Source organism: Grampus griseus (genome assembly GCF_964374135.1).
Source record: "Grampus griseus genome assembly, chromosome: 11".
NCBI lineage: Eukaryota > Metazoa > Chordata > Mammalia > Artiodactyla > Delphinidae > Grampus > Grampus griseus.
Genome location: NC_139005.1, coordinates 44,486,196 through 44,509,800, shown reverse-complemented (window position 1 = coordinate 44,509,800; position 23,605 = coordinate 44,486,196). Strand labels below are relative to the sequence as shown.

Below are 23,605 nucleotides of genomic sequence, written 5' to 3'. Positions count from 1 at the left end.
TGCAGGCAGCCCTGGTAAACAAGTTGAGGTGTTCCCCCTTTGTTTTAGGGCCATATTCGCTTGTTTTCTGCTCTCTGAATTTAGCTTTGGATTGATTCTTTTTAAAATAACATTTTCTGAAGCGTCTCTTCCCTTTTCATTTCTCCCTCCTGCCCCAACAGAAAGAGGGGTACTAACTTCTAAAAAGCCTCAGGCCCTACTAACTCTCACCTTAGGCATGTAGTGTTTTGGAATTTATACAGTAACACTAGTTCAAATGATTTTCAGCACGACCAGACAGCAATGCAATACAGTCGGCTCTTTGTGGGTTCTGCATCTGTGGGTTCTGCATCCACAGGTTCTGCGTCTGTGGGTACAACCAACTGTAGATCAAAAATATTTTAAAAAAAAATTCCAGAGAGGTTTCCCTGGTGGCGCAGTGGTTAAGAATCCACCTGCCAATGCAGGTGACACGGGTTTGAGCCCTGGTCCGGGAAGATCCCACATGCCATGGAGCAACTAAGCCCGTGCACCACAGCTACTGAGCCTGCGCTCTAGAGCCCACGTGTCACAACTACTGAAGCCCACATTCCTAGAGCCCATGCTCCACAACAAGAGAAGCCACTGCAATGAGAAGCCCGCGCACTGCAACAAAGAGTAGCCCCTGCTCGCCACAACTAGGGAAAGCCTGCGTGCAGCAACAAAGACCCAATGAAGTCAAAAATAAATAAATTAAATAAATTAAAAATTCCAGAAAGTTCCAAAAAGTAAAACTTGAATTTGCCACATGCGTGCTGACAACGATTTGCATAACATTTACTTTGTATTTACAACTATATAGCATTTATAGTGCATTAGGTATTGTAAGTAATTTAGAGGTGATTTTAAAGTATATGGAAGAGGGGCTTCCCTGGTGGCTCACTGGTTAAGAATCCGCCTGCCAATTCAGGGGACACGGGTTCAAGCCCTGGTCTGGAAAGATCCCACATGCTGCGGAGCAAAGAAGCCCGTGTGCCACAACTACTGAGCTTGCCCTCTAGAGCCCGTGAGCCACAGCTACTGAAGCCCGCGTGCCTAGAGCCCGTGCTCTACAACAAGAGAAGCCACCGCAATGAGAAGCCCATGCACCGCAACAACAAGTAGCCCCTGCTTGCTGCAAATAGAGAAAGCACGCACGCAGCAAGGAAGACCCAACACAGCCAAAAATTAAATAAATAAATAAATTTAAAAAAAAAAAGTATATGGAAGGGGACTTCCCTGGTGGTACAGTGGTTGAGAATCTGCCTGTCAATGCAGTGGACACGGGTTTGAGCCCTGGTCTGGGAAGATCCCACATGCTGCAGAGCAACTGGGCCCGTGAGCCACAATTACTGAGCCTGCGCGTCTGGAGCCTGTGCTCCTCAACAAGAGAGGCCGCGATAGTGAGAGGCCCACACACCGTGATGAAGAGTGGCCCTCGCTTGCCACAACTAGAGAAAGCCCTCGCACAGAAACGAAGACCCAACACAGCCATAAATTAATTAATTAATTTTAAAATAATAATAAAATAAATAAATTTTTTAAAAAAGAAAAAGTATATGGAAGGCGACTTCCCTGGTGGTGCAGTGGTTAAGAATCCGCCTGCCACAAGAATATACCATGGAGAAAAGACAGCCTCTTCAATAAGTGGTGCTGGGAAAACTGGATAGCTACATGTAAAAGAATGAAATTAGAACACTCCCTAACACCGTACACACACAAAAAAAACTCAAAATGGATTAAAGACCTACATGTAAGGCCAGACACTATAAAACTCTTAGAGGAAAACAGGCAGAACACTCTGACATAAATCACAGCAAGATCCTTTTTGACCCACCTTCTAGAGAAATGGAAATAATAACAAAAATAAACAAATGGGACCTGATGAAACTTAAAAGCTTTTGCGCAGCAAAGGAAACCATAAACAAGATGAAAAGACAAACCTCAGAATGGGAGAAAATATTTGCAAATGAAGCAACTGACCAAGGATTAATCTCCAAAATTTACAAGCAGCTCATGCAGTTCAATATCAAAACAACAGACAACCCAATCCAAAAATGGGCAGAAGACCTAAATAGTCATTTCTCCAAAGAAGATATACAGATTGCCAACAAACACACGAAAGGATGCTCAACATCACTAATCATTAGAGAAATGCAAATCAAAACTACAATGAGGTATCACCTCACGCCAGTCAGAATGGTCATCATCAAAAAATCTACAAACAACAAATGGTGGAGAGGGTGTGGAAAAAAGGGAACCCTCTTGCACTGTTAGTGGGAATGTAAATTGATACAGCCACTATGGAGAACAGCATGGAGGTTCCTTAAAAAATTAAAAATGGAACTACCATATGACCCAGCAATCCCACTACTGGGCATATACCCTGAGAAAACCATAATTCAAAAAGAGTCATGTACTACAAGGTTCGTTGCAGCTCCATTTACAATAGCCAGGACATGGGAGCAACCTGGTTCATTGCAGCTCCATTTACAATAGCCAGGACATGGGAGCAACTTAAGTGTCCATCGACAGATAAATGGATAAAGAAGATGAGGCATATGTATACAATGGAATATTACTCGGCCATAAAAAGAAACGAAATTGAGTTATTTGTAGTGAGGTGGATGGACCTAGAGTCTGTCATACAGAGTGGGGTAAGTCAGAAAGAGAAAAACAAATCCTGTATGCTAACACATATATATGGAATCTTAAAAAAAAAAAAATGGTTCTGAAGAACCTAGGGGCAGGACAGGAATAAAGACGCAGATGTAGAGAATGGACTTGAGGACACGGGGAGGGGGAGGGGTAAGCTGGGACGAAGTGAGAGAGTGGCATGGACTTATATATACTGCCAAATGTAAAATAGCTAGTGGTAAGCAGCCACAGGGAGATCAGCTCAGTGCTTTGTGACCACCTAGAGGGGTGGGATAAGGAGGGTGGGAAGGAGACGCAAGAGGGAAGAGATATGGGGATATATGTATATGTATAGCTGACTCACTTTGTTATAAAGCAGAAACTAACATGCCATTGTAAAGCAATTATACTCCAATAAAGATGTTTAAAAAAAAAAAAAAAAGAATCCGCCTGCCAGTGTGGGGGACACAGGTTCAAGCCCTGCTCCGGAAGGATCCCACATGCTGCGGAGCAACTAAGCCCATGTGCCACAACTACTGAGCCTGCGCTCTAGAGCCCACGTGCCACAACTACTGAGCCTGCGTGCCACAACTACTGAAGCCCATGCGCCTAGAGCCCTGCTGTGCAACAAGAGAAGCCATCACAATTAGAAACCTGCGCACCGCAACGAAGAGTAGCCCCCACTCACCCGCCACTAGAGAAAGCCCGTGCGCAGCAACAAAGTATATGGAAGGATGTGCTTATTAGGTTATATGCAAATACTACAACATTTTATATAAAGAACTTGAGCTTCCTCGGATTTTGGCTATCTGTTGGGGGTAGGGGGTCCTGGAACCAATCCCCCCTTGAATACTGAGGGATGACTGTAGTTACTAGAAAAGGTGTCTCTGACCTTTTGGTGAAAGGAGGAGAAATGTAGACTTTCTCCACAGTTTGTGTGTGTGTGTGTGTAATCTTTAGTTTGCATGGTGCTTCCACATCCATTGTAATTTAATCGTCACAAGGCAACCCTGTGAGATGTGTGGTAGTTATCAGCACCATTTTATAGATGAGGACACTGGGGCTTATTTTGACAATATCATTTTATCTTCAAAATAATCTTGTGGGGACTTCCCTGGTGGTCCAGTGCTTAAGACTCCATGCTCTAATGCAGGGGGCACAGGTTCGATCCCTGGTCCAGGAACTAAGATCCCACGTGCTGCGCACAGCCAAAAAATAAAAAAGAGAGAAAAAAATCTTGTGAAGAAAAGTCAACCTCCTTGCCTCAGTCCTTACAACTTGGTAGTAGTATAACTGGTTGTCTTTCTTTTTTTTTAAACACTACAAGTTAGGTATTATTTTTATTTTTGTTTATTTATTTGGCAGTGCTCGGTCTTCATTACGGTGTGCAGGCTTCTCTAGTTGCGGTACATGGGCTCAGTAGTTGTGGTGTGCAGGCTCTCTAGTTGTGGCCTGAGGTCTTAGTTGCCCTGCAGCATGTGGGATCTTAGTTCCCCAACCAGGGATCGAACCTGTGTCCCCTGCATTGGAAGGTGGATTCTGGACCACCAGGGAAGTCCCTGGTTGTCTTTTTCAAAGGCAGTGTTGAACTTTCTGTTGCAACTCAGCAATCTTCATAGAAAGTTGTTTTTCTTGGGGGGAGAAATCTATCTCTAAACATAGCCTAGCTACACTATTTATATTTACAATTGCCAAGATATGGAAGCCACTTAAGTGTCCATCAAGAGATGAATGGATAAAGAAGCAGTGTTATATATATACAATGGAATACTACTCAACCATAAAAAAGAGTGAAATTTTGCCATTTGCAGCAATATGGATGGAGTTGGAGTATATTATGTGAGTGAAATAAGTCAGAGAAAGACAGATACTGATCACTTATATGTGGAATCTAAAAAAGAAAACTAGTGACTATAACAAAAAAGAAAAAGACACTGATATAGAGAATAAACTATAGTGGTACAGTGTGGGGAGGGGAAAGATGGGGTAGGGGGTTAAGAGATCCAAACTAAGTATAAAATAAACTATAAGGATATATTGTACAGCACAGGGAATATAGCCAGTATTGTATAATAACTATAAATGGAATATAACCTTTAAAAATTAATCAAAAAAAAAATTGTGAATCAGGGCACTTCCCTGGTGGTCAGTGGTAAAGAATCCACCTCCAATGCAGGGGACGTGGGTTCGATCCCTGGTCAGGGAACTAAGATCCCACATGCTGTGGGGCAACTATGCCCGCGTGCCACAACTACTGAGCTCCTGTGCCACAACTACTGAGCTCGCACGCCTCAACTAGAGCCCATGTGCCTCAAACTACAGAGCCCACGCACCTCAAACTGCAGAGCCCACGCACCCTGGAGTCTATGTGCCACAACTAGAGAAGAGAAAACCCGCAGGCCACAGCTAGAGAGAAGCCCGCGCACCACAACGAAGAGCTCTCACGCTACAACGGAAGATCCTGGGTGCCGCCTCTAAGACCCAGTGCAGCCAAAAATAAATAATAAATCTTTTTTAAAAAAAACTGTGAATCACTATGTTGTATACCTGAAACTTATATAATACAGTACGTCAACTATACCTCAATTTAAAAGAAAAAATTCCTTTGGTACAGGTGTGTAGGTGATAAACTCTCAGGTTTTGTTTACCTGAAATGTCTTTATTTCACCCCCTTTAAGATTTCTTCCTCACCTGGGTACACAACTCTAGCTTAGTAATTATTTTCTCTCAATATTTTAAAGATAATTTACCATTTTTCTAGTTTCCATTGCAGTTGAGCAGTCTGTTGGTTGTTGCTTTGTAGATATTCTGTTTTCTCTGTGCTTTTTCCAGGAGCATATCAGGTAGTGTTGTAAAAGGCTGCTTCCACCTGTGGGCTCTCTCCTAGACTGGAGAGGTTGAAGTGTTGCCAAAAGGCTAGGTGCTGAAGAAACCTTACCAGCTGGGTTAAGTAATTGATCAGTTTTCTCATTTGCTTTTCTCAGAGCTACTGTCGACTAGAGTGGGATGGACTGGGTACTTTAACAACTGCCTCTCTGACATTTCTTCTGTGCCTAGCAAACCCAGCCGTAGAACCCAGGTGATGGGAGAGTCTCTTCAGGGAATGCTAATGAAGCTGTTGCTTCCAGACTGGTAACTCTTTCCAGGTTGCTCGAGGCCTTTTATAGCTTTCTTATGTCAGACTGTCCTTAGAGGCTAAAATGAAGAGAGGTTGAGTCACTGTAACTCCTTTTTAATACATAGGAGGGAGGACAATTGCATAAGGTTTTGTGTTTTCTTTGCAGAATGCATCCTGTCTTGTTCTTGCTGCCCGGCATGCCAGTGCTTCTTCCACGGTAAGGTTTGGAAAAGAGGACTGAGAATCATTGAGGCAGCTTGACCCTGGGATGGGGAGGGGTGGTGGGCTACTACTCAGCCTCTCATTATTATCCTGAGTATCTCCTGGAGGTTTCCAGTTGTTATTATTGTTACAAGTATTATCACTACTACTACTTTAAGATAGCTGAAGCACTGTGGACATGATATGGACTGTGGGGTTTTGGCTGGGAAAAGTAGCTCTGTAATGTACTTCAACAAAAGTACCATTCTCTTCAGTGACTATCTGTCCCATACAAGGAAATGTTGGCGCTTATGCTATTGGTTAGAAATTAGACTATTCTTAAGTTTATAATTTAATGGCAGTAAGTAATTCACATTTTTGGGCAACCATCATCACTATTCATGGCCAAAACTTTTTCATCTTCCCGAATTGAAACTGTACCCATTAAACAACTCCCCATTCCCTTCTTGCTGTGCCTAATTTTACCCTCATCTGTATAGAGAAGTTGACCAGACTTCCCTGGCAGGTAGAGAAAGTCAAATTCTAAAAAGCAGTCTTAACATACCTACTTTGCAGAAATCTAATCAATATTTTGATCATCACTTAGCCTCTCTACTTCTCGTTTTAGAATTTGAAAGACATATTGGCTGATCTGATACCTAAGGAGCAGGCCAGAATTAAGACCTTCAAGCAGCAACATGGCAAGACGGTGGTGGGCCAAATTACTGTGGACATGGTAAGGGTTGTAGCGTTTTGCCTGCAAAAAGTAGCTCTGTAATATGCTTCAACAAAAGTACCATCCTCTTCACTGATTGTTCAAAGCAGTCTGTCCCACATAAGGAAATGTTGAAGCTTATGGCGTTTGTTAGAAATTAGCCTATTCTTTTCTATAAATTTAATAGTTGAGGCTAACCTAATTCATGTATAGGAGGGATAAATGAAGTTTTTATTCCTCTTCCCAACCCCTTAGCTTTTGGGCCCAAGGCTCTCTGTCTTTGAGTTGATGCTGTGCTGATCATCCAGTTAAACCACAGCTCTAGCAGGCCTTCTAGAACAGCTTTAGGATCGTTTCTTCTTCAGTCCTAAGAGTCTAAGCAGCTCAGATGATAATTTCACAACAGTGTTTAGCCATTGGTCTCCATCTCCTTTCCCTACAGTCAATCCCATTCTTTTTACTTCGGTCGGTGGGAATGAGGGGATAAAAGTGGGCAGGAGAAAAAACAATAAGAAAAGGGAGCAGAGGCAAAAATACTAACTAAAGGTAGTGATTTCTCAACTTAAAAAAATCATTTCCAGCGTTAGCAGTCTTCCTTTTAAAGTTCCATTCTATAGTAAGTTAACTCCTCAGAAATCTTCCCCCAAATGAAGTCTTGCAAGTCAGAGAATAAATTTCCTCTCCCAGGTCCCATGAAGCACTAACAAGCTCTAGCCTGAATTATTCAGACAACTGGTTACATCCTCTTCTTTTCTTTAGATGTATGGTGGCATGAGAGGCATGAAGGGATTGGTATATGAAACATCAGTTCTTGATCCTGATGAGGTAAGAGATCCTCATATCAATCACTAATAACCACTGATTTTACTGACCATTGTGCACACCATGGATTAGACCAGCAGTCCCCAACCTTTTTTTGCACCAGGGACCAGTTTTTTGGAAGACAGTTTTTCTGTGGATGGGTCAGGGGTGATGGTTTCTGGATGATTCAAGGGCATTACATTTATTGTGCACTTTAATTCTATTAGTATTACATTGTAATATATAATGAAATAATTATTCAACTCACCATAATGCTGACAGGAGGCGGAGCTCAGGCAGTAATGCCAGTGATGGGGAGTGGCTGTAAATACAGGTGAAGCTTCACTCGCTCGCCTGCCGCTCACCCCCTGCTGTGCAGCCTGGTTCCTAACAGGCCGTGGACCAGCACCAGGGTTCTGGGGACCTCTGGCTTAGACCACTAAGGGTGCGGAGAACAAAATAAAGCACCTACCTGTATATCTTGGAAGGTGAAAATAGGTATATATGGAATAACTGAAGAGCGAGTTTACCTTTCTAATATATCAACTAGTAAAACTAAAAGTACAAAGCAGGAGTAAGTTACCTAAAGATTTGCTCTTTAAAAGTTCTAACTTGGGCTTCCCTGATGGCGCAGTAGTTGAGAGTCCGCCTGCCGATGCAGGGGACACGGGTTCGTGCCCCGGTCCAGGGGGACCCCACATGCCGCGGAGCGGCTGGGCCTGTGAGCCATGGCCGCTGAGCCTGCGCGTCCAGAGCCTGTGCTTCGCAACGGGAGAGGCCACAACAGTGAGAGGCCCGCGTACCGCAAAAAAAAAAAAAAGTTCTAACTTGTTGACAGGTCTGATGAAAGTGGGATCAGTCAATTATGTGACTTTGAAGCTAACAAACTTAAGATTTGTAATCCTTACTCTTCTCCCTCAAGGGCATCCGTTTTCGAGGCTACAGTATCCCTGAATGCCAGAAAGTGCTGCCCAAGGCTAAGGGTGGGGAAGAACCCCTGCCAGAGGGATTATTTTGGCTGCTGGTAACTGGACAAATCCCAACAGAGGAACAGGTAAGCAGAAGGACACTAGCGCTTCTCATTCACCTCCTTCTTTGCCTTTCTCTAATCTCAGACACTGAATCCTGATCTGGTTATGGGTGGTAGTTTATAGAGGGGAAGGAATCAGAGTAGAGTTCTGCTGTATAAGTGGACTGTATTGAATTCTCTTGGATTTTCTTTACTTAGAGGTCACTGTCTTTTTATTTTATTTTTTTATTTTTAATTTTGGCTGCACAGCACAGCTTGCAAGATCTTATTTCCCCGGAATTGAACCTGGGCCCCCAGCAGTGAGAGTGCCGAGTCGTAACCACTAGACCGCCAGGGAATTCCCATTGTTTTTTAATTTCTCTTCTTTTTCTTTTTTCCTTGCTTAGTGTTTTGAACAATGTCTCCCTTTCACAGGTATCTTGGCTCTCAGAAGAGTGGGCAAAGAGGGCAGCTCTGCCTTCCCATGTGGTCACCATGCTGGACAACTTTCCCACTAATCTACACCCCATGTCTCAGCTCAGTGCAGCCATTACAGCTCTCAACAGTGAAAGCAACTTTGCCCGAGCATATGCAGAGGGTATCAACCGAACCAAGTACTGGGAGGTAGGAAACTTTACTGTGATGATTGATGTTTGATGGAGATCCAAAGGACTTGAGTGTGAAGGAAGAAAAAGGAATGTAGAATCCTTCGGAAAATTACTACCCTGAGTTATGCCAGAAACTCATTTAAAAGAATTTTACTGTAGGCTTGCTTTTTATCCGTCTTTGGAATTACAAAGATAAATGAAGCATGCTTTCTATCACCAAGGTTATTGATTTAATTAGGGTGATATACACATAAAAAAGAAACTATGGGCTTCCCTGGTGGCACAGCGGTTGAGAATCCGCCTGCCAATGCAAGGGACATGGGTTCGAGCCCTGGTCCAGGAGGATCTCACATGCCACGGAGCAACTGGGCCTGTGTGCCACAACTACTGAGTTGCGCACCACAGCTGCTGAGCCTGCATGTCACAACTACCGAGGCCCATGTGCCTAGAGCCCGTGCTCCACAACGAGAGAGGCTGCCGCAGAGAAGCCTGCACACCACAATGAAGAGTAGCCCCCGCTCGCCGCAGCTAGAGAGAGCCCGCGCACAGCAGTGAAGACCCAGTGCAGCCAAAAATAAATATAAATAAAATAAATCAATTTATTAAAAAAAAAAAAAGAAACTACAATTCAGTAATCTTGCTGGAATAGAGGTGTGTACACTGTGCTGTTGGAACATTGAAAAAGATGTGACTTAACTGCAGAGCCCCCGAGGAAGGTTTTGCAGAGTAGTCTCACTCTGGCCCCAAAGGGTCCCTTCTCCTTCTCTTCAAATAAGGAGAACCATTCATTCATTCATTCATTCATTCATTTCTGCGTTGGGTCTTTGTTGCTGTGCACGGGGTTTCTCTAGTTGCAGTGAGCAGGGGCTACTCTTTGTTGTGGTGCACAGGCTTCTCATTGTGATGGCTTCTTGTTGCGGAGCATGGGCTCTAGGCGCTCGGGCTTCAGTACTTGTGGCACGCAGGCTCAGCAGTTGTGGCACGTGGGCTTAGTTGCTCCACAGCATGTGGGATCTTCCCAGACCAGGGCTCACACCCGTGTCCCCTGCATTGGCAGGTGGATTCTTAACCACTGTGCCACCAGGGAAGTCCCCAGATAAGGAGAACCCTGAGAATTTGGAAGAATGGCAGCTAAGGCAACTCTGGAGGCTAGGAGGACTAATGCCAGTCAGCCACAGTTTGGACTAACCCACTCAAGATACCTGTCAGGAGTGGAAGGGTGGTTAGTATCCTGGAAGTAGGATCCAAAAAGCAAATGAACTTTATTCTCTGAAAATGAAATGTGATCTTAATAGTTCGAACTCTGTGGTTAGAGTATGAGAAGATTGTTGGGCCTTGTCCTAGTGCATAGGACATAATTCCTTCCATCCTCTTTCCAATACCCCACATACTCACAAACACTGGGTAAAGTACAATTTATCTGGCTAAGTTTACAGAAGGACATCTCATTTTCTTTTGTTTCTTATTTAGAGACAGGTAGTATAGGAAGAGAAAAGTTCCTTTCTGCAAAGCAGATACACTAAAGGATTTTTAACCAGGAGAAGGTCCCCAAAGAGTTCACTATGAGGCAAGGCACAGAGTAGCATGGCCCACTGGTCTGATGAAATCTCCTTGGGGTTTTGGCAAATCCCACTTCATTGGATTGATCAGTATTTATTCAGTGCCAACTGTGTATAGAGAATTGTGTTTGCTGTTGGGGGAAAGAGGAAAAGTTTGCAATTGATACTAGTCTGGTTGGCTTTGAGGAGGAAGGTATAGGAATGATGCAAACTAAACCTATTCACAAGCATTTATAAAGTCACACATCAGCAGGTTCAGAAGGTTGTATAAACTGAATATGTTGCTTTTCATTTTCTTTTTAAAATACTGTTCAAGTAATTGTTATCTGTGTGGGTCACCATAACAGAAAAGGTTAAATCAAGGCCAACAGTTCTTCTATTTTAAAACTTGTCTTTTAGAAATTGACCACTGAGAAGTGCCTGTTACTTCTTACAGTGCTGTTGTGTTGCCTGTTGTAGAGTTCTTCATACTTTGCAATAAATACCTATAAGATATTTCCCAGGTATCCAAACATGCTGCATTGCTTCACACTGTCCTTTATTGAGTCAGGAAAATGAATCTTGTTCTTCTCTGCTTGCTATTGCCTCCATTTCAGTGTACAGCCATTGATTGGTTGTCCTGCCACCTCTTTGTGAGATATCATCTGAGGGTGGCTGTCTTGAGGTGAACATTGTATTTCAGGACTTTGCCAACCTGGAGAGTGTTTCTAAGCAATACTGATATATCTGTCAGCCTCAGGATGTGCATCTAATAAGTTCACACTGAACAAAAATTAGCACCATGAACTGCTTTAGTGGAGCTTGGTGCTCTTTTGCGGCCATATCCTATCTCTCTCAAAGATCAGACATGCTATTTGAGTTTAGTTCTCTGTCTTGGTTAATTTAACCATGCTACTTTAGTAGAATTACATGACAGCATTCAGCTGGTTATTTCTGTTTAAAAATTTATGTTAAGGAGTATATGTGATCTAATTCTCTACTAGAATCATCAGTTCATGCTGTTTTTCACATACACCTCAAGAGGATGATCTTCCTACAACTTTCCTTCCATAACAGTTTACATGACTTCAGATAAATAGGGTAATCTATTGAGGTGAAAAAGTTACATCTATTACTAATTTACTAATTGACTTAACTTCACTCGTGACTAGGAGATTACTCTGATGCACCAGCTGTTTAATTATGAAGTAGCCTTAAGATATTGTTGAATTGGGTAAAATCTGCAAAGTAGCTGACAGATGAGGTTTTTCTAGTAAGGCATATGAACAGTATATGTAGGTTTTGAAGCTGTTTAGTCTATAATAAAATCATCATCCCAACACCTAACAACTCTTGAAAGCATGCCAAATATTAGCTTAAATGTTTTATATTCATTATCTGATTTAATCATCGGAACAGCCCCATGAGGTAGATGTCACTGATGTCATTTTACTGAATGGGAAAGCTGAAGATTAGAGAAAATAAGTAGCTTGCCTAGGGTCATGCAGCTAGTAACTGGTAGACAGCAGATTGAGACTTGAGTTTGCTTCACTCTAGGGTCTCTTCACCATTAATACTGGATCTCCTCTTTTTCTGTGTCTTCTTTATAATGACTGATAGCTAACACAACATTGTAAGTCAACTATACTCCAATAAAGTTTTTTTTTAAATGACTGATAGCTAAATACTTGGTCAGAATTTCTCTAGCACCGGAGATGCTGGCTCACAATGATGATTATGGTCAGTTTTGTTACCTTTATTCCAGGCAGTTGTGATGGTGGCGTGATTTGTCTTTTTTTCTGAGGGTTTAAAGATGAAGAATGAGTTAGTACCAGTAGCTAAATAGCACCTCAGTCTTAGTTTATTAAAGAAGAAATAAGGGGGCTTCCCTGGTGGCGCAGTGGTTGAGAGTCCGCCTGCCGATGCAGGGGACACGGGTTCATGCCCTGATCCCGGAAGATCCCACATGCCGCGGAGCGGCTGGGCCCGTGAGCCGTGGCCACTGAGCCTGTGCGTCCGGAGCCTGTGCTCCGCGACGGGAGAGGCCACAACAGTGAGAGGCCCGGATACCGCAAAAAAAAAAAAAAAAAAAAGAAGAAGAAGAAATAAGGAGGCGTTCTCTGTCAGTGGGTTTGTTTCTTTATTTAACCACTTGACTGTACAGCTTTACCACTACAAAAAGCAGGGTAAAGATTCCACACTGTCATACCTGGTCTGATACTTGCTGCTTTATAAACTTCATCCTCAGTGGTAGAAGTTGAAACAGTCCTCTTTTTGTAGTTTCTTTATGTTGTGGTCATTCATACTCTACAAATGATTTTAAAAGTTAGTACATACTCCACAGATAACAGTTTGCCTAGCCCAGGATCTTGTTCTTGGCATTCTGCTAATGAATCCAGGTCCCTTAGAACTGCATATCCTTGATGCAGGCTTCTGGAAATAACCTACTTCCTTGGGGGATGTGAATCTGCAAGAAGGTATGGTTAATAGTATGATTATCATGTAAATAATCTCCTGAGAACTTGCAAGTGTTAGCTAAGTACTTCTTGCTTCAAGTAGCTTTTTAATTTTGGCAGTATTCTCATTGAATCTTGGTGGCATTGACAAAATTCGCTGAGTGCTTGAGTAATAGATGACTTCACAGAGATTATCTCATTTAGGCTAGTTATTATAGATTTTGTTCTTTGTTCCAACAAAACTACCAAAACCTGATGACTTCTTACAGGAACATTTAGCCAGTTAGCTTGATAGGACAGCACAATGTAATGTCATTCAGCAAGTATTTTCTCCACGCTTTCAATGTACTGTGACTGAAAGTAGAAATTTTTATTGTTTCGTTTTGTGTTTTTTTTTTTGGCCGCATCTCATGGCTTGCAGGATCTTTCCCAACCAGGAATTGAACCCAGGCCCTGGCAGTGAAAGCACCGAGTCCTAACCACTGGACCGCCAGGGAATTCCTGAATTTTTTGTTATTAAAAGAAAAAACTTGGGGGCTTCCCTGGTGGCGCAGTGGTTGAGAGTCCACCTGCCGATGCAGGGGACACAGGTTCGTGCTCTGGTCTGGGAAGATCACACATGCCGCGGAGCGGCTAGGCCCGTGAGCCATGGCCGCTGAGCCTGTGCGTCCGGAACCTGTGCTCCACAGCGGGAGAGGCCACAACAGTGAGAGGCCCGGATACCGCAAAAAAAAAAAAAAGAAGAAGAAAAAGAAAAAACTTGGGAATTCCATGGCGGTCCACTGGTTAGCACTCCATGCTTCCCTTCCACTGCAGGGGGCATGAGTTCGATCCCTGGTCTGGGAACTAAGATCGCACAAGCCTCACAGCGTGGCCAAGAAAACCCAAAAACTACTCAAACCCTGTCGCCCTCCCTAAAAGAAAATCCCTATGAGAAGATAAAATTGAGACGTAAAAGTTGAGCACGCTATTAACATCACAAAAAGACAACCAGATATTATATGTTTCTCTTAATAAATGAACACAGCACTATTCATCAAAAAGTCTTGCTGGGCTTCCCTGGTTGGCGCAGTGGTTGAGAGTCCGCCTGCCGATGCAGGGGACACGGGTTCGTGCCCCAGTCCGGGAAGATCCCACATGCCGCGGAGGGGCTAGGCCCGTGAGCCATGGCCGCTGAGCCTGCGCGTCCAGAGTCTGTGCTCCGCAACGGGAGAGGCCACAACAGTGAGAGGCCCGCGTACCGCAAAAAAAAAAAAAAAAAAGTCTTGCTAAAGAAATTGAACATGAATCTACTCAAACCTCTAGCTCTATCAGTCTGTCGGAAATACAGTGGATAGAGGGACATGTTAAATGACATCACAGGTATATAACTAGCAAAATCTAAACTGTGGGAAATTCTACAGGACAAATGATCTGATTTTCCACAAATAAACTGCAGAGTAAAAAAAGGACAGCATAAGAGGGAACTTAAATTAATTAAAAAGACTTCAAAAAAAATAAAAAAAAATAAAAAAAATAAAAAAAGACTTCAGAGACATGTCATACAATTGCAATGTGGGCTATTTTCAGTGAAACAGACAAATGAGGGGGAGCTTTATAATAAATGAATGAGGTGGGGGGGAGACTTGAATACTGAGCAGATAGTTAATGATATTGAAGAATTGTTAAATTCTTTTCAGTAGGATAATGGTTTTGTGATTTCGATTATGAAGGACCTTTATCTTTTAGAGATACATGCTTAAATACTTACATGTTATATATGATATCTGGGGTTCACTCAAAATAATTTGGGAGATGAGAGGGGAAAGTAAGGGTATGGATGAAACAAGCATGGCCATGAGTTAATAATTATTTAAGCTAGATGATGCTTATTAGCCGAGTGGGTAACCTTGTGCCCCAGTTTTTACAAATGAAGGCTATGTTACCTTACAGGACTATTGTAAGAAAAGAAAAAAATGAAAATAATATATCTAGCACAGTACCTGTTATATAGTAAGTGCTTAAAAAATGGAAGCCTTTGTTCATAACTAACAATTGAATGCCACTGTTTGACCCTTGGCATATATGGTGAATTTTCCTTGAAAGATGGAACATAGAATTATTAAAAACCTAGTGTCATAGCACATTCTTTGAATGCAATGTCATGTAGTGGAAAAGATCATGGTTAAACATATAAGGGTTCAAAATCTGACTTTGGCATTTAACTGAATGCTCTGAGCCTCAGTTCACCTTTTAAAATGGAGGTCATTATATACTTTGTAGAATGGGAAAAAATTGGGAATAATGTTTTAATACACATGAGATAGTTTGTATAAATCCCTTAATGCGGTGCCTGGGTCATAACAGTTATTCAGTTAAATGGCCATTGTTGTTATACTCCATTTATAATCACCCAGCATAGAATCATCAATCCAAATAGCCCAGTCCATAGAGAACAAACACCATCCCTGCCTAATTCTTCCTTGTTGATAATTCCTCTTCTTTTTTTCTCCATTTTCCTCTTCTCCCCATCAGTTGATTTATGAAGACTGTATGGATCTGATTGCAAAGCTACCTTGTGTTGCAGCAAAGATCTACCGGAATCTCTATCGAGAGGGCAGCAGTATTGGGGCCATTGATTCTAAGCTGGACTGGTCCCACAATTTCACCAACATGTTAGGCTATACTGACGCTCAGTTCACGGAGCTCATGCGCTTGTACCTCACCATCCACAGGTGAGGGAGACCCAGCAACCATAGCCACCAGGTGCCTGGATTGGTGGTGAATATTAAGGAAAACTCCTTGGGACTTCCCTGGCAGTAGTAGCTAAGTAGTTAAGACTCTGCGCTTCCACTGCAGGGGGGCGTGGGTTCCATCCCTGGTCGGGGAATTAAGATCCTGTATGTCATGCAGCATGCCAAAAAAACCCAAACTCCTTAACAGGTGGTAGGCAGCAAGGAGATGGAAACACAGCGTATGGGATGGTACAAGGCAAGATCGGGGTCTGGTAAAGAAGGTCAGGAGGTCTAGAAAAATTACCATAACCACGCTAAGGGTAAGATAGTGCTTCTGGCTAGGAAAAGGTACTAGCTGCTCACATTAGACAGGTCCTTTGGCTTTCCAGGAGCTCCCTCTTCTGGCCATTGCTGTTAAAGCTGCAGTGAGAGTCAGGGAGCTTGGCACGCAGGCCAGGCATCATCAAGCAGTAACCTCTCCAGCCCTGTGGATTAGTGAACAAAGGCTGATGATAAGATTGGGACATCTCTTACAAGAGCTTATGTATAAGTGACTAGCTATAGGCTGGTGTGAATCCATAGCTAGGCTAGTATGTGACAATAAGAGAACAGCAAGGACTGTGTTTCAATAATCTGCCCCTTTTTTCTCCTTTCTCTTGGCCTTGATTCTCCTTTCTTACTTCCCCACAGTGACCATGAGGGTGGCAATGTAAGTGCCCATACCAGCCACTTGGTGGGCAGTGCCCTTTCAGACCCCTACTTGTCCTTCGCAGCAGCCATGAATGGGCTGGCAGGGCCCCTGCATGGACTGGCAAATCAGGTAAGACTGTTCTTTTTCTTCTCCTGCTCCGTGTTTTTCTTACTCCCATGCTTTGTTTCTGATCCTGGCGTTCTCTCCTGGCATATGCATTGACACTCTTTTATTCTCCAAACCTTACCCACAGGAAGTACTTGTCTGGCTGACACAACTACAGAAGGAAGTTGGCAAAGATGTGTCAGATGAGAAGTTACGAGACTATATCTGGAACACACTCAACTCAGGACGGGTAAGCAGAGATGCTTAGCAACTAGGAAAGAAGCCAAGACTCAAGTTCTATAATTTGGAAGAATGAAGGAGAAAAGAATGAGATAACTCCCTAAATTAGAGGAGATTTTTTTTCCATTTGTCTACCCTAAAGAATGCAGAAAAGACAAAAATTTCTACCTGAGAATACAACTGGTTTTCCCCCCCTATCCTTTGCAGGTTGTCCCAGGCTATGGCCATGCAGTACTAAGGAAGACTGATCCACGATATACCTGTCAACGAGAGTTTGCTCTGAAACACCTGCCTCAGGACCCCATGTTTAAGCTGGTTGCTCAGCTGTACAAGATTGTGCCCAATGTCCTCCTAGAGCAGGGCAAGGCCAAGAATCCTTGGCCCAATGTAGATGCTCATAGTGGGGTACTGCTCCAGGTGAGTCCTCCTTTCCCTGCTTTCCTCTAATTTATACCAAACCTTACTATTCTCTGCCATGCACAAAATCAACTCCCTAGTCAGAGCAAGGACTCTCACACCTCTTTCCTTACGCTTTTGTTAAAGTTGCCTATGGTGGGGGAGGTGTGGGCTGGAGGAAAGGGGTGCTTTCCTTTCAGAATCCAGTTGCTATACTTTTCCCAGTCATTTCTATTTAAGGCTAACTGGGTTAAGGCTTTTAATCAATCTGGACTTGTACATGCCACTACCTGTGGGCCTTTAACAAAACTTTTTTCTCTTTTACCTTACAGTACTATGGCATGACGGAGATGAATTACTACACAGTCCTGTTTGGGGTATCACGGGCACTGGGTGTATTAGCACAGCTCATCTGGAGCCGAGCCCTAGGCTTCCCTCTAGAGAGGCCCAAGTCCATGAGCACAGACGGTCTGATGAAGTTTGTGGACTCTAAGTCAGGGTGAAACTGAAGACTGGGAGGAAACTAGCTACCAGAAAGTGAGGGATATTAAAGAAAAAAAAAAGTATAATTTTGTTTCAGGGGGCTTCTAAAGACTTAAGATTAAATTGTATCTGAGGCACTGATGATAAGTTTGAGGTTAAGATATTAACTAAGATTTTAAAAGATGAAAAGTAACCCCTTTTTCCCTAACCAGCTCTTTTCCCCGGCCTGGTATGAGTTGCCCATCAACTATAGGATGACCAGGACTAATGCATGTGGTACGGGTTAGGTTTACCCGTGCCCCCACCCAATCTCCAGAGTAAGATCTTTCCCTAGGTCAAAGCTGGTTGCAGAGAATCTGCAGTCACTTCAGCAGAGCTTTTGGTTCTACTCTGCCCACCCCTTAATAGGCCAGCAAACCAGGACCCTGCCCCTTCTGTTTCCATAGGAATCATGTTGGATTGTCACCTGTACCAAGCCCCTTTAACCTCTCCCATGCACACAGACACTTCCTAGCAAGACCGATTGGTTATGCTTTGGCTTTTTTTGTTTGTTTTTAATGATACCAGGTGATCATAAAGGCCATGGTATTTGTTGTGACTGGCACCCAGTGTTTGATTTTTATTTCTCTTTTTTAAATTATCCCATTGAAATTAAGATCTGGGAGTGTTCTATTCCCTGTTACTTGAATACTCACCTCTTTCCAGATTTTCTATACCTGCTGCACCTCAAGCCAAGGTTGCTCTGGACCTTCCTCTCTTGGTCCCTACTAGAGACCTCTTTCAGCAGGTTGTATACAGCACTGTATGATATTGTGGTCTTTCCCATTATTTGGCTTTATCAGGGCTTAATATCAACCAAGCTTTTTACTTCCCTGGAACACAAGCCACTACCCTCTGACCTTTTTTCTTTCCCCTTTAATATGCTGTGGGCTGTAGAACAGGGACTTGGGAATTACCAGCATGATATCTTCATGGCCTGATCCCAGGGGTACTAGCACCTCTTTCTGAACAGGGAAATGAGATTGGACATGGTCTCCTTTGAATATGAGGTACTGGGGCTGAGGGCATTAAAAATAGTAAACCTCCCTCCTCATCCCCTGCCACAAGCAAATATCCTTTTATTTATCAGGGTTCTTATCCTGCCCCTTCCCCAAGAGCTCACAGTACAGTGTTTGTTTTAGAAGCCCCATATGCACAGGTTTCCAGTGACTCAGAATGCTCTACTGCCTTTTCTTTTCAAGAAAGGATTAAAAATACACTCCTGCTGTGCCCCCTTCCTCCCTCGCAACTCCTGCCTGTGTTTGTGTGGATCCCAAATCCCCAGAACCACGCTGTTGAGATGGATAATACTGTCTGTAAACCCCTGGGTAACTGTCAAGTCATGACGCAGACTTCAGGTTGTTCTGTATAAAATGCAAAATAAATGTTTTTATTAACAATGCTTGAGCCTAGTAAATAAGGCCTGGGACAATCTCTATTATGAGGTAAGGATTCTGGCTAGCAAGATCCTGGACTTGGTGGGTTATGTTATCCTGTGCATCTTTTTTATCTTGAGGTAGGTTTGGCATTCATTTACGCTAATCAGAAGACAGGTTCCCTATGAGATTTCCAAAGGAGATTGCTGTCTGTCTTCATGGTTAGAAGTCCTTGATCTTTAGCCCCTATCCTTCCTAAATTTGTCGTAAGGTAGAACACTCAAGGACTGTAGCTGAGACGTCACAACTGCTTATGTGACTAATCCAAGGAAGCTGGTCCAGCCCATTGGGTGAAAGGAACAAACTATACCAAGGGCAGTTAAGGTAGAACTACTGACTCAGGATCTGAGCCTCTAGAGGACTCTGGTACTTCGTGAAATGCCAGTTCTTTGCAGCTTCCCTTAAGGATCCCCCAGAATAAGAGGTGGTCTGGAGGGCATCAGTTATATGGGAGGTCTGAGACCAGATTACTCTGTCCTGAGACTCCTGCTGCAACTGACCTTCTGAAAAAGTCTATAAATAGGCAAGGGAGTGGGTACTAGGTCCTGGCTTGTAGAATGTGCTACTATAGTTAGCAGGGACACTGTGTCCAAGAGGACTTCTTGCACCTTCACTCCCCTAGGGAAGGAAGCCATGACTTTCTACTACTCTACTATAGCTACATTATTCCCGAGAAGCAATATATAAAAGTCAAATTCATACTGTCACAATTAATTTATTGAAATTTTATAAAAACTCAGGAGTGGAAGAATAAGGTACAACCCAAGAGTATAACTGTTCAGTGCTCTTTTGCTCCTTTCCCCCTGTGGCAATGATGGGGAGAAAGCCCCTTGCTCTCCACTAGCCAGGCAGCATGGAACTATTCTTAAAGTGAGGTCATACAGATTTCAAGCTGGGGCCAGATCTCAGGCATCTCCTGAGGGGCTGAGGGCATTAAAAATAGTAAACCTCCCTCCTCATCCCCTGCCACAAGCAAATATCCCTTTATTTATCAGGGTTCTTATCCTGCCCCTTCACCAAGAGCAGGCAAAGTTACTGACTACCCAGTAGCTCTGTGTCAGAGAAAGGAATTCAGTTTATTCAGTCCTAAGAAAAGTTGCTGTCTTCCCCTGGTCAGACACTAAGGCACCTTGACAAGAGCTCAGAGACAACCATACAGTCCTGATTATAATTCAGTGTGAGAAGGTTGCAGGCATCAGGCATATGGGCTCTCAAGATGAGCCTGACCCTTTCCTAAGCATACTTTCCTTTCCATACTTCCATACTACTTTCCATACTAAGCATTCCTTTCCATACTTCCCTGCCTTTTCTTTCCCCCAGCATTTCCAGCCAGCTTAGAGCCCAGTTTGAGTGGAAGAACAGTATTATGAACATAGACTCTTCTCTCAGATTGGAGCAGGAGCTAAATGAAATAAATAAGAGAATTGGGTGAGGAGGGAGAGGAGAGGTGAGGCTAGGGAACAATCCTTTGCCTCAAGTTTGGTGCACCTCATGGAACATCAGTTCACGGGGGATGGCTGTTTCTGGACCAAACTTGGTTGCTGCCCGGCGCTCAAAGGCAGTGACATTCCGTTTGACAACCTCATCAAAAAACATGGTGGCCAGCTGGGAGTGCAGCAGAGAACGAAATTCAAAGGAAATCTGGGAATGGGTAAGAAACAGAAACTCTTCAAGACCATGTTGGATAGTCCCTGGCCAAATGCAAGGATACTATTCAGTGCCTTTTCCTCCCGCTCCAGTTCATTAGATCCCCTCAAAGGCCCTGGGACTGAGTATAAAGTACAAGTTTGATACAAGCTCAGACCTGTGAAGAGTGTCATTGACTTGTGAAATAACTGTCACAGTACCTCAGCTCAGCCCCCCACAACCCAGTTGTAGCCCTGTGCTATACAGCCTCCTGACTCACCCAGAAGTCCACAGTGCAAGTTCGGGGATAGGCAGGAATACCAGGACTGAACCGCCAAATGGTCTCTAAGTGGTTGAAGAGCTTGCCGTCGGTGCAAACAGCCTAGAATAGGACCATCAGGTAGTTAAACAATATTATGATGGAATTAAACCTGTATCAGGTATAGGAGGCTATAAGAAGGAATTGAAAGCCATTTTCCTCTCCTAATATTTTATTAGGGAAATATTTGGCACGTGGAGATAAAAATTCATTACAAGGAAAGCCACAATAGCCTTTAAACGTAAAAATGCCAGAGAACACAAAAAACTTCCTGATCAATCCCTCCCAGACAGGCCTCACCTTGACCATGTGAGGTTTGACCATGGAAACAGCAGAAGTATAACGTTCCATAACAGGTGGAAAGCCAACCTCCAACTGGGCCTTCAGGTGACCTTTGCGGCTGGATACCACCAAAGACTTCTTACACCAGGGCACAAACTCACGATACTCCTGGACATTGGCTACCACCTCGTACATCTCCTGCATTGAGTACCTAGGGGAAGGAATCAGAGAGAGGCCAAGGAACTGCCAGATGGGTGACGTTCCTCCTTGCTCTAGGCACCCTCCCCCCCATGCCCACTAATCATGCACCTTCAGGAACTAGAGATGCCAAATAAGCCTGGATAAATGACTTTGCAAAAGCAAATGTGCAAATCTCCATGACATTAGTGTTACCTTAAGTTTTGCAGTTTACAGAGTGCTTTTGCATTTACTATTTTGATGCTAAGACCATCTAGGGAGAACAGAGGTCGATTTTACTGATGATTCACAAAAGGACTCAAATCCCAGCTCTATGACAGTGTGGCCCTAAGTAAATTATTACTGTCTCCGTATCTCCTCTGTGAATCATAGGTAATAGTAATTGATTCGTAAGTTTGTTGAAAGGATCAAATGAGAAAATCTATGGTAAAACACCTAAGCAGCCTGCTAGCAGTAGTAAGTGCTCAGTAAAGTGTTAACTCATATTGTGCTCAGAGTACCTAAAGTCAGGTCAGCAGAGAAATAATATCCTGTTGTCTTATGTTATTGTCCAATTGTAGTCATGTTTCACAATGCACAGGCACAGCAACCAGGAAGGGGGGAATTAAGGTTGGAAGGCTGGCAGAGGAGGATAAAGGATCAGTAATATAGCTGGGAAGCATGGGACGGCCAGGGATCTTGCCCACTATGGCTACTCTTACGTTCCAGCCTGTACATGCTTTTTGTTTGGCGAGAAAGTGAATGTGGAGGGCTGCTGGACAGGAGAGGATGCTCACCCCATGATCCTACGCTCGGAGTAAGTCTTTCGCTTGTTGGTGAAGGGGGCAGCAAAGCCCATGAAGGAACGGCTGGGAGGTAAGCCAGCCTCAGCCGCCAAGACCTGGGCAGCCCGGGGCAAGAAGAGGCTGCAGGAGATCAGAAATCTAAGGCCAAAAGGAAAGGAGAGACACGTTACGATTCTTTCCTTGTGTTCCTCAACCATTCCCAGGTGAAGGGGAAGAGGGGCGCATCCCAGAGGAAGGTCGTCCAAACAAGCTTTTCGCCTAGCACCTGCTGCAGCCCGCCAGGCTCCCTTGGCCAAGCAGTCACGAGTGCGAAAGGTCGAGGGCGGCGGAGGACAGTGCCGGGGGAGGAGTTGGGGAAAAGCGGGATGCATGTGATGTGCCAGGTGCCTTTGACTGGAGGCTACCCTACTGCTGAAAGCGAGGATTCTCAGGAAGCATCACAGTCCCCGGGACTTCGCCAAGCCCGCTGTTGCCAGGGCACCCGCGAGGGGCAAGAAGTGGTTGGGCACCCACCTCGAAGACTTTGCCTCGCGAATAACTTGCAAAAGCATTCCCTAAAGCTCTACATTAGACCCCAAGGTATGACCGTAGCCGCCCTCCCGCCGTGCCTGCACCCAGAGCTGCAACTTCGGGGTCCTGGGCGACCCCTTTAGCTCCAGCCCCGACGTCCGCATCTCTCTCTCACCTCATTGGGACCGGCGGTCGCGGAGGGACCGGGGGCGGGGCCGGGCGCAGGGAGAGGCCGCTGCAGCCCCTGGCCGCCGCGCGCGTCCCGGCCGGGAGTCGCCGCGCGCCTGCCGAGGCCATGCGCGCTGCCCTCCCTTGCCCTCTCGGCTCTGATACCAGCTGCGCACTCCTCAGTCCAGAGGAAGAACGGAGGTTAGCGGCAGCCGGGCGGGTTCAGGGCCCCCGAGCGCAGGGGCGGCGTTGGGCGGTAGCTCCTCTCTCTCTGTTCCTGCCCGGGCGGCCGGGTAGCCTAGAACTGAAGCCGCTACCGCTGCTCCCGCAGCTCCCAGTAACCCCACGTCACGCCGTTGCCATGGCTCGGAACCTGGAGAGGGGGGAAGGAAGGGGACCACGCGGCCTGTCGGGAGATGTAGTTTCGCCCCTCTGGCGAGAAAGGGCGCTGGAGGGGGTGTTTGAGAAGCTGCAGAGATGGCTCCGTGGAGCGAGCTCACCAGGCAAGCTACTTGCCGAGTCTGTGGTCACGG

General features: G+C 44.4%; 2 protein-coding genes across 2 annotated transcripts in view; one reads left to right on the top strand and one right to left on the bottom strand.

Moving 5' to 3' along the window:
* Window positions 1-19,150, top strand: part of CS (citrate synthase) — a 29,010-nt gene extending 9,860 nt beyond the window's left edge. Inside the window, exons 2-11 of the mRNA XM_082665621.1 lie at window positions 5,919-5,969; window positions 6,582-6,689; window positions 7,428-7,493; window positions 8,392-8,523; window positions 8,914-9,102; window positions 15,595-15,794; window positions 16,485-16,614; window positions 16,739-16,840; window positions 17,038-17,247; window positions 17,559-19,150. Of these exons, the coding sequence (XP_082521747.1) occupies window positions 5,919-5,969; window positions 6,582-6,689; window positions 7,428-7,493; window positions 8,392-8,523; window positions 8,914-9,102; window positions 15,595-15,794; window positions 16,485-16,614; window positions 16,739-16,840; window positions 17,038-17,247; window positions 17,559-17,729 (1,359 nt within the window). The 3' untranslated portion in view covers window positions 17,730-19,150. The remainder of the gene's footprint in view (window positions 1-5,918; window positions 5,970-6,581; window positions 6,690-7,427; window positions 7,494-8,391; window positions 8,524-8,913; window positions 9,103-15,594; window positions 15,795-16,484; window positions 16,615-16,738; window positions 16,841-17,037; window positions 17,248-17,558) is intronic.
* Window positions 19,151-19,883: 733 nt separating this feature from the next.
* On the bottom strand, window positions 19,884-23,405 carry COQ10A (coenzyme Q10A). Its single transcript, XM_082665622.1, has 5 exons — window positions 23,080-23,405; window positions 22,386-22,532; window positions 21,430-21,622; window positions 21,091-21,192; window positions 19,884-20,825 (listed from the first exon to the last, which is right to left on the bottom strand). The coding sequence occupies exons 1-5, from the start codon at window positions 23,199-23,201 to the stop codon at window positions 20,658-20,660; spliced, it is 732 nt and encodes a 243-aa protein (XP_082521748.1). The 5' UTR covers window positions 23,202-23,405; the 3' UTR covers window positions 19,884-20,657.
* Between the last annotated feature and the right edge of the window lie 200 nt (window positions 23,406-23,605).

Coding starts and splice junctions, on each gene's coding strand:
- COQ10A (XM_082665622.1), bottom strand. CDS start 23,201: ATGGCCTCGGCAGGCGCGCGGCGACTCCCGGCCGGGACGCGCGCGGCG. Junction 21,193..21,429: donor TCAAACCTCACATGGTCAAG/GTGAGGCCTGTC, acceptor GTCCTATTCTAG/GCTGTTTGCACCGACGGCAA. Junction 20,826..21,090: donor CTTGCACTGTGGACTTCTGG/GTGAGTCAGGAG, acceptor ACCCATTCCCAG/ATTTCCTTTGAATTTCGTTC.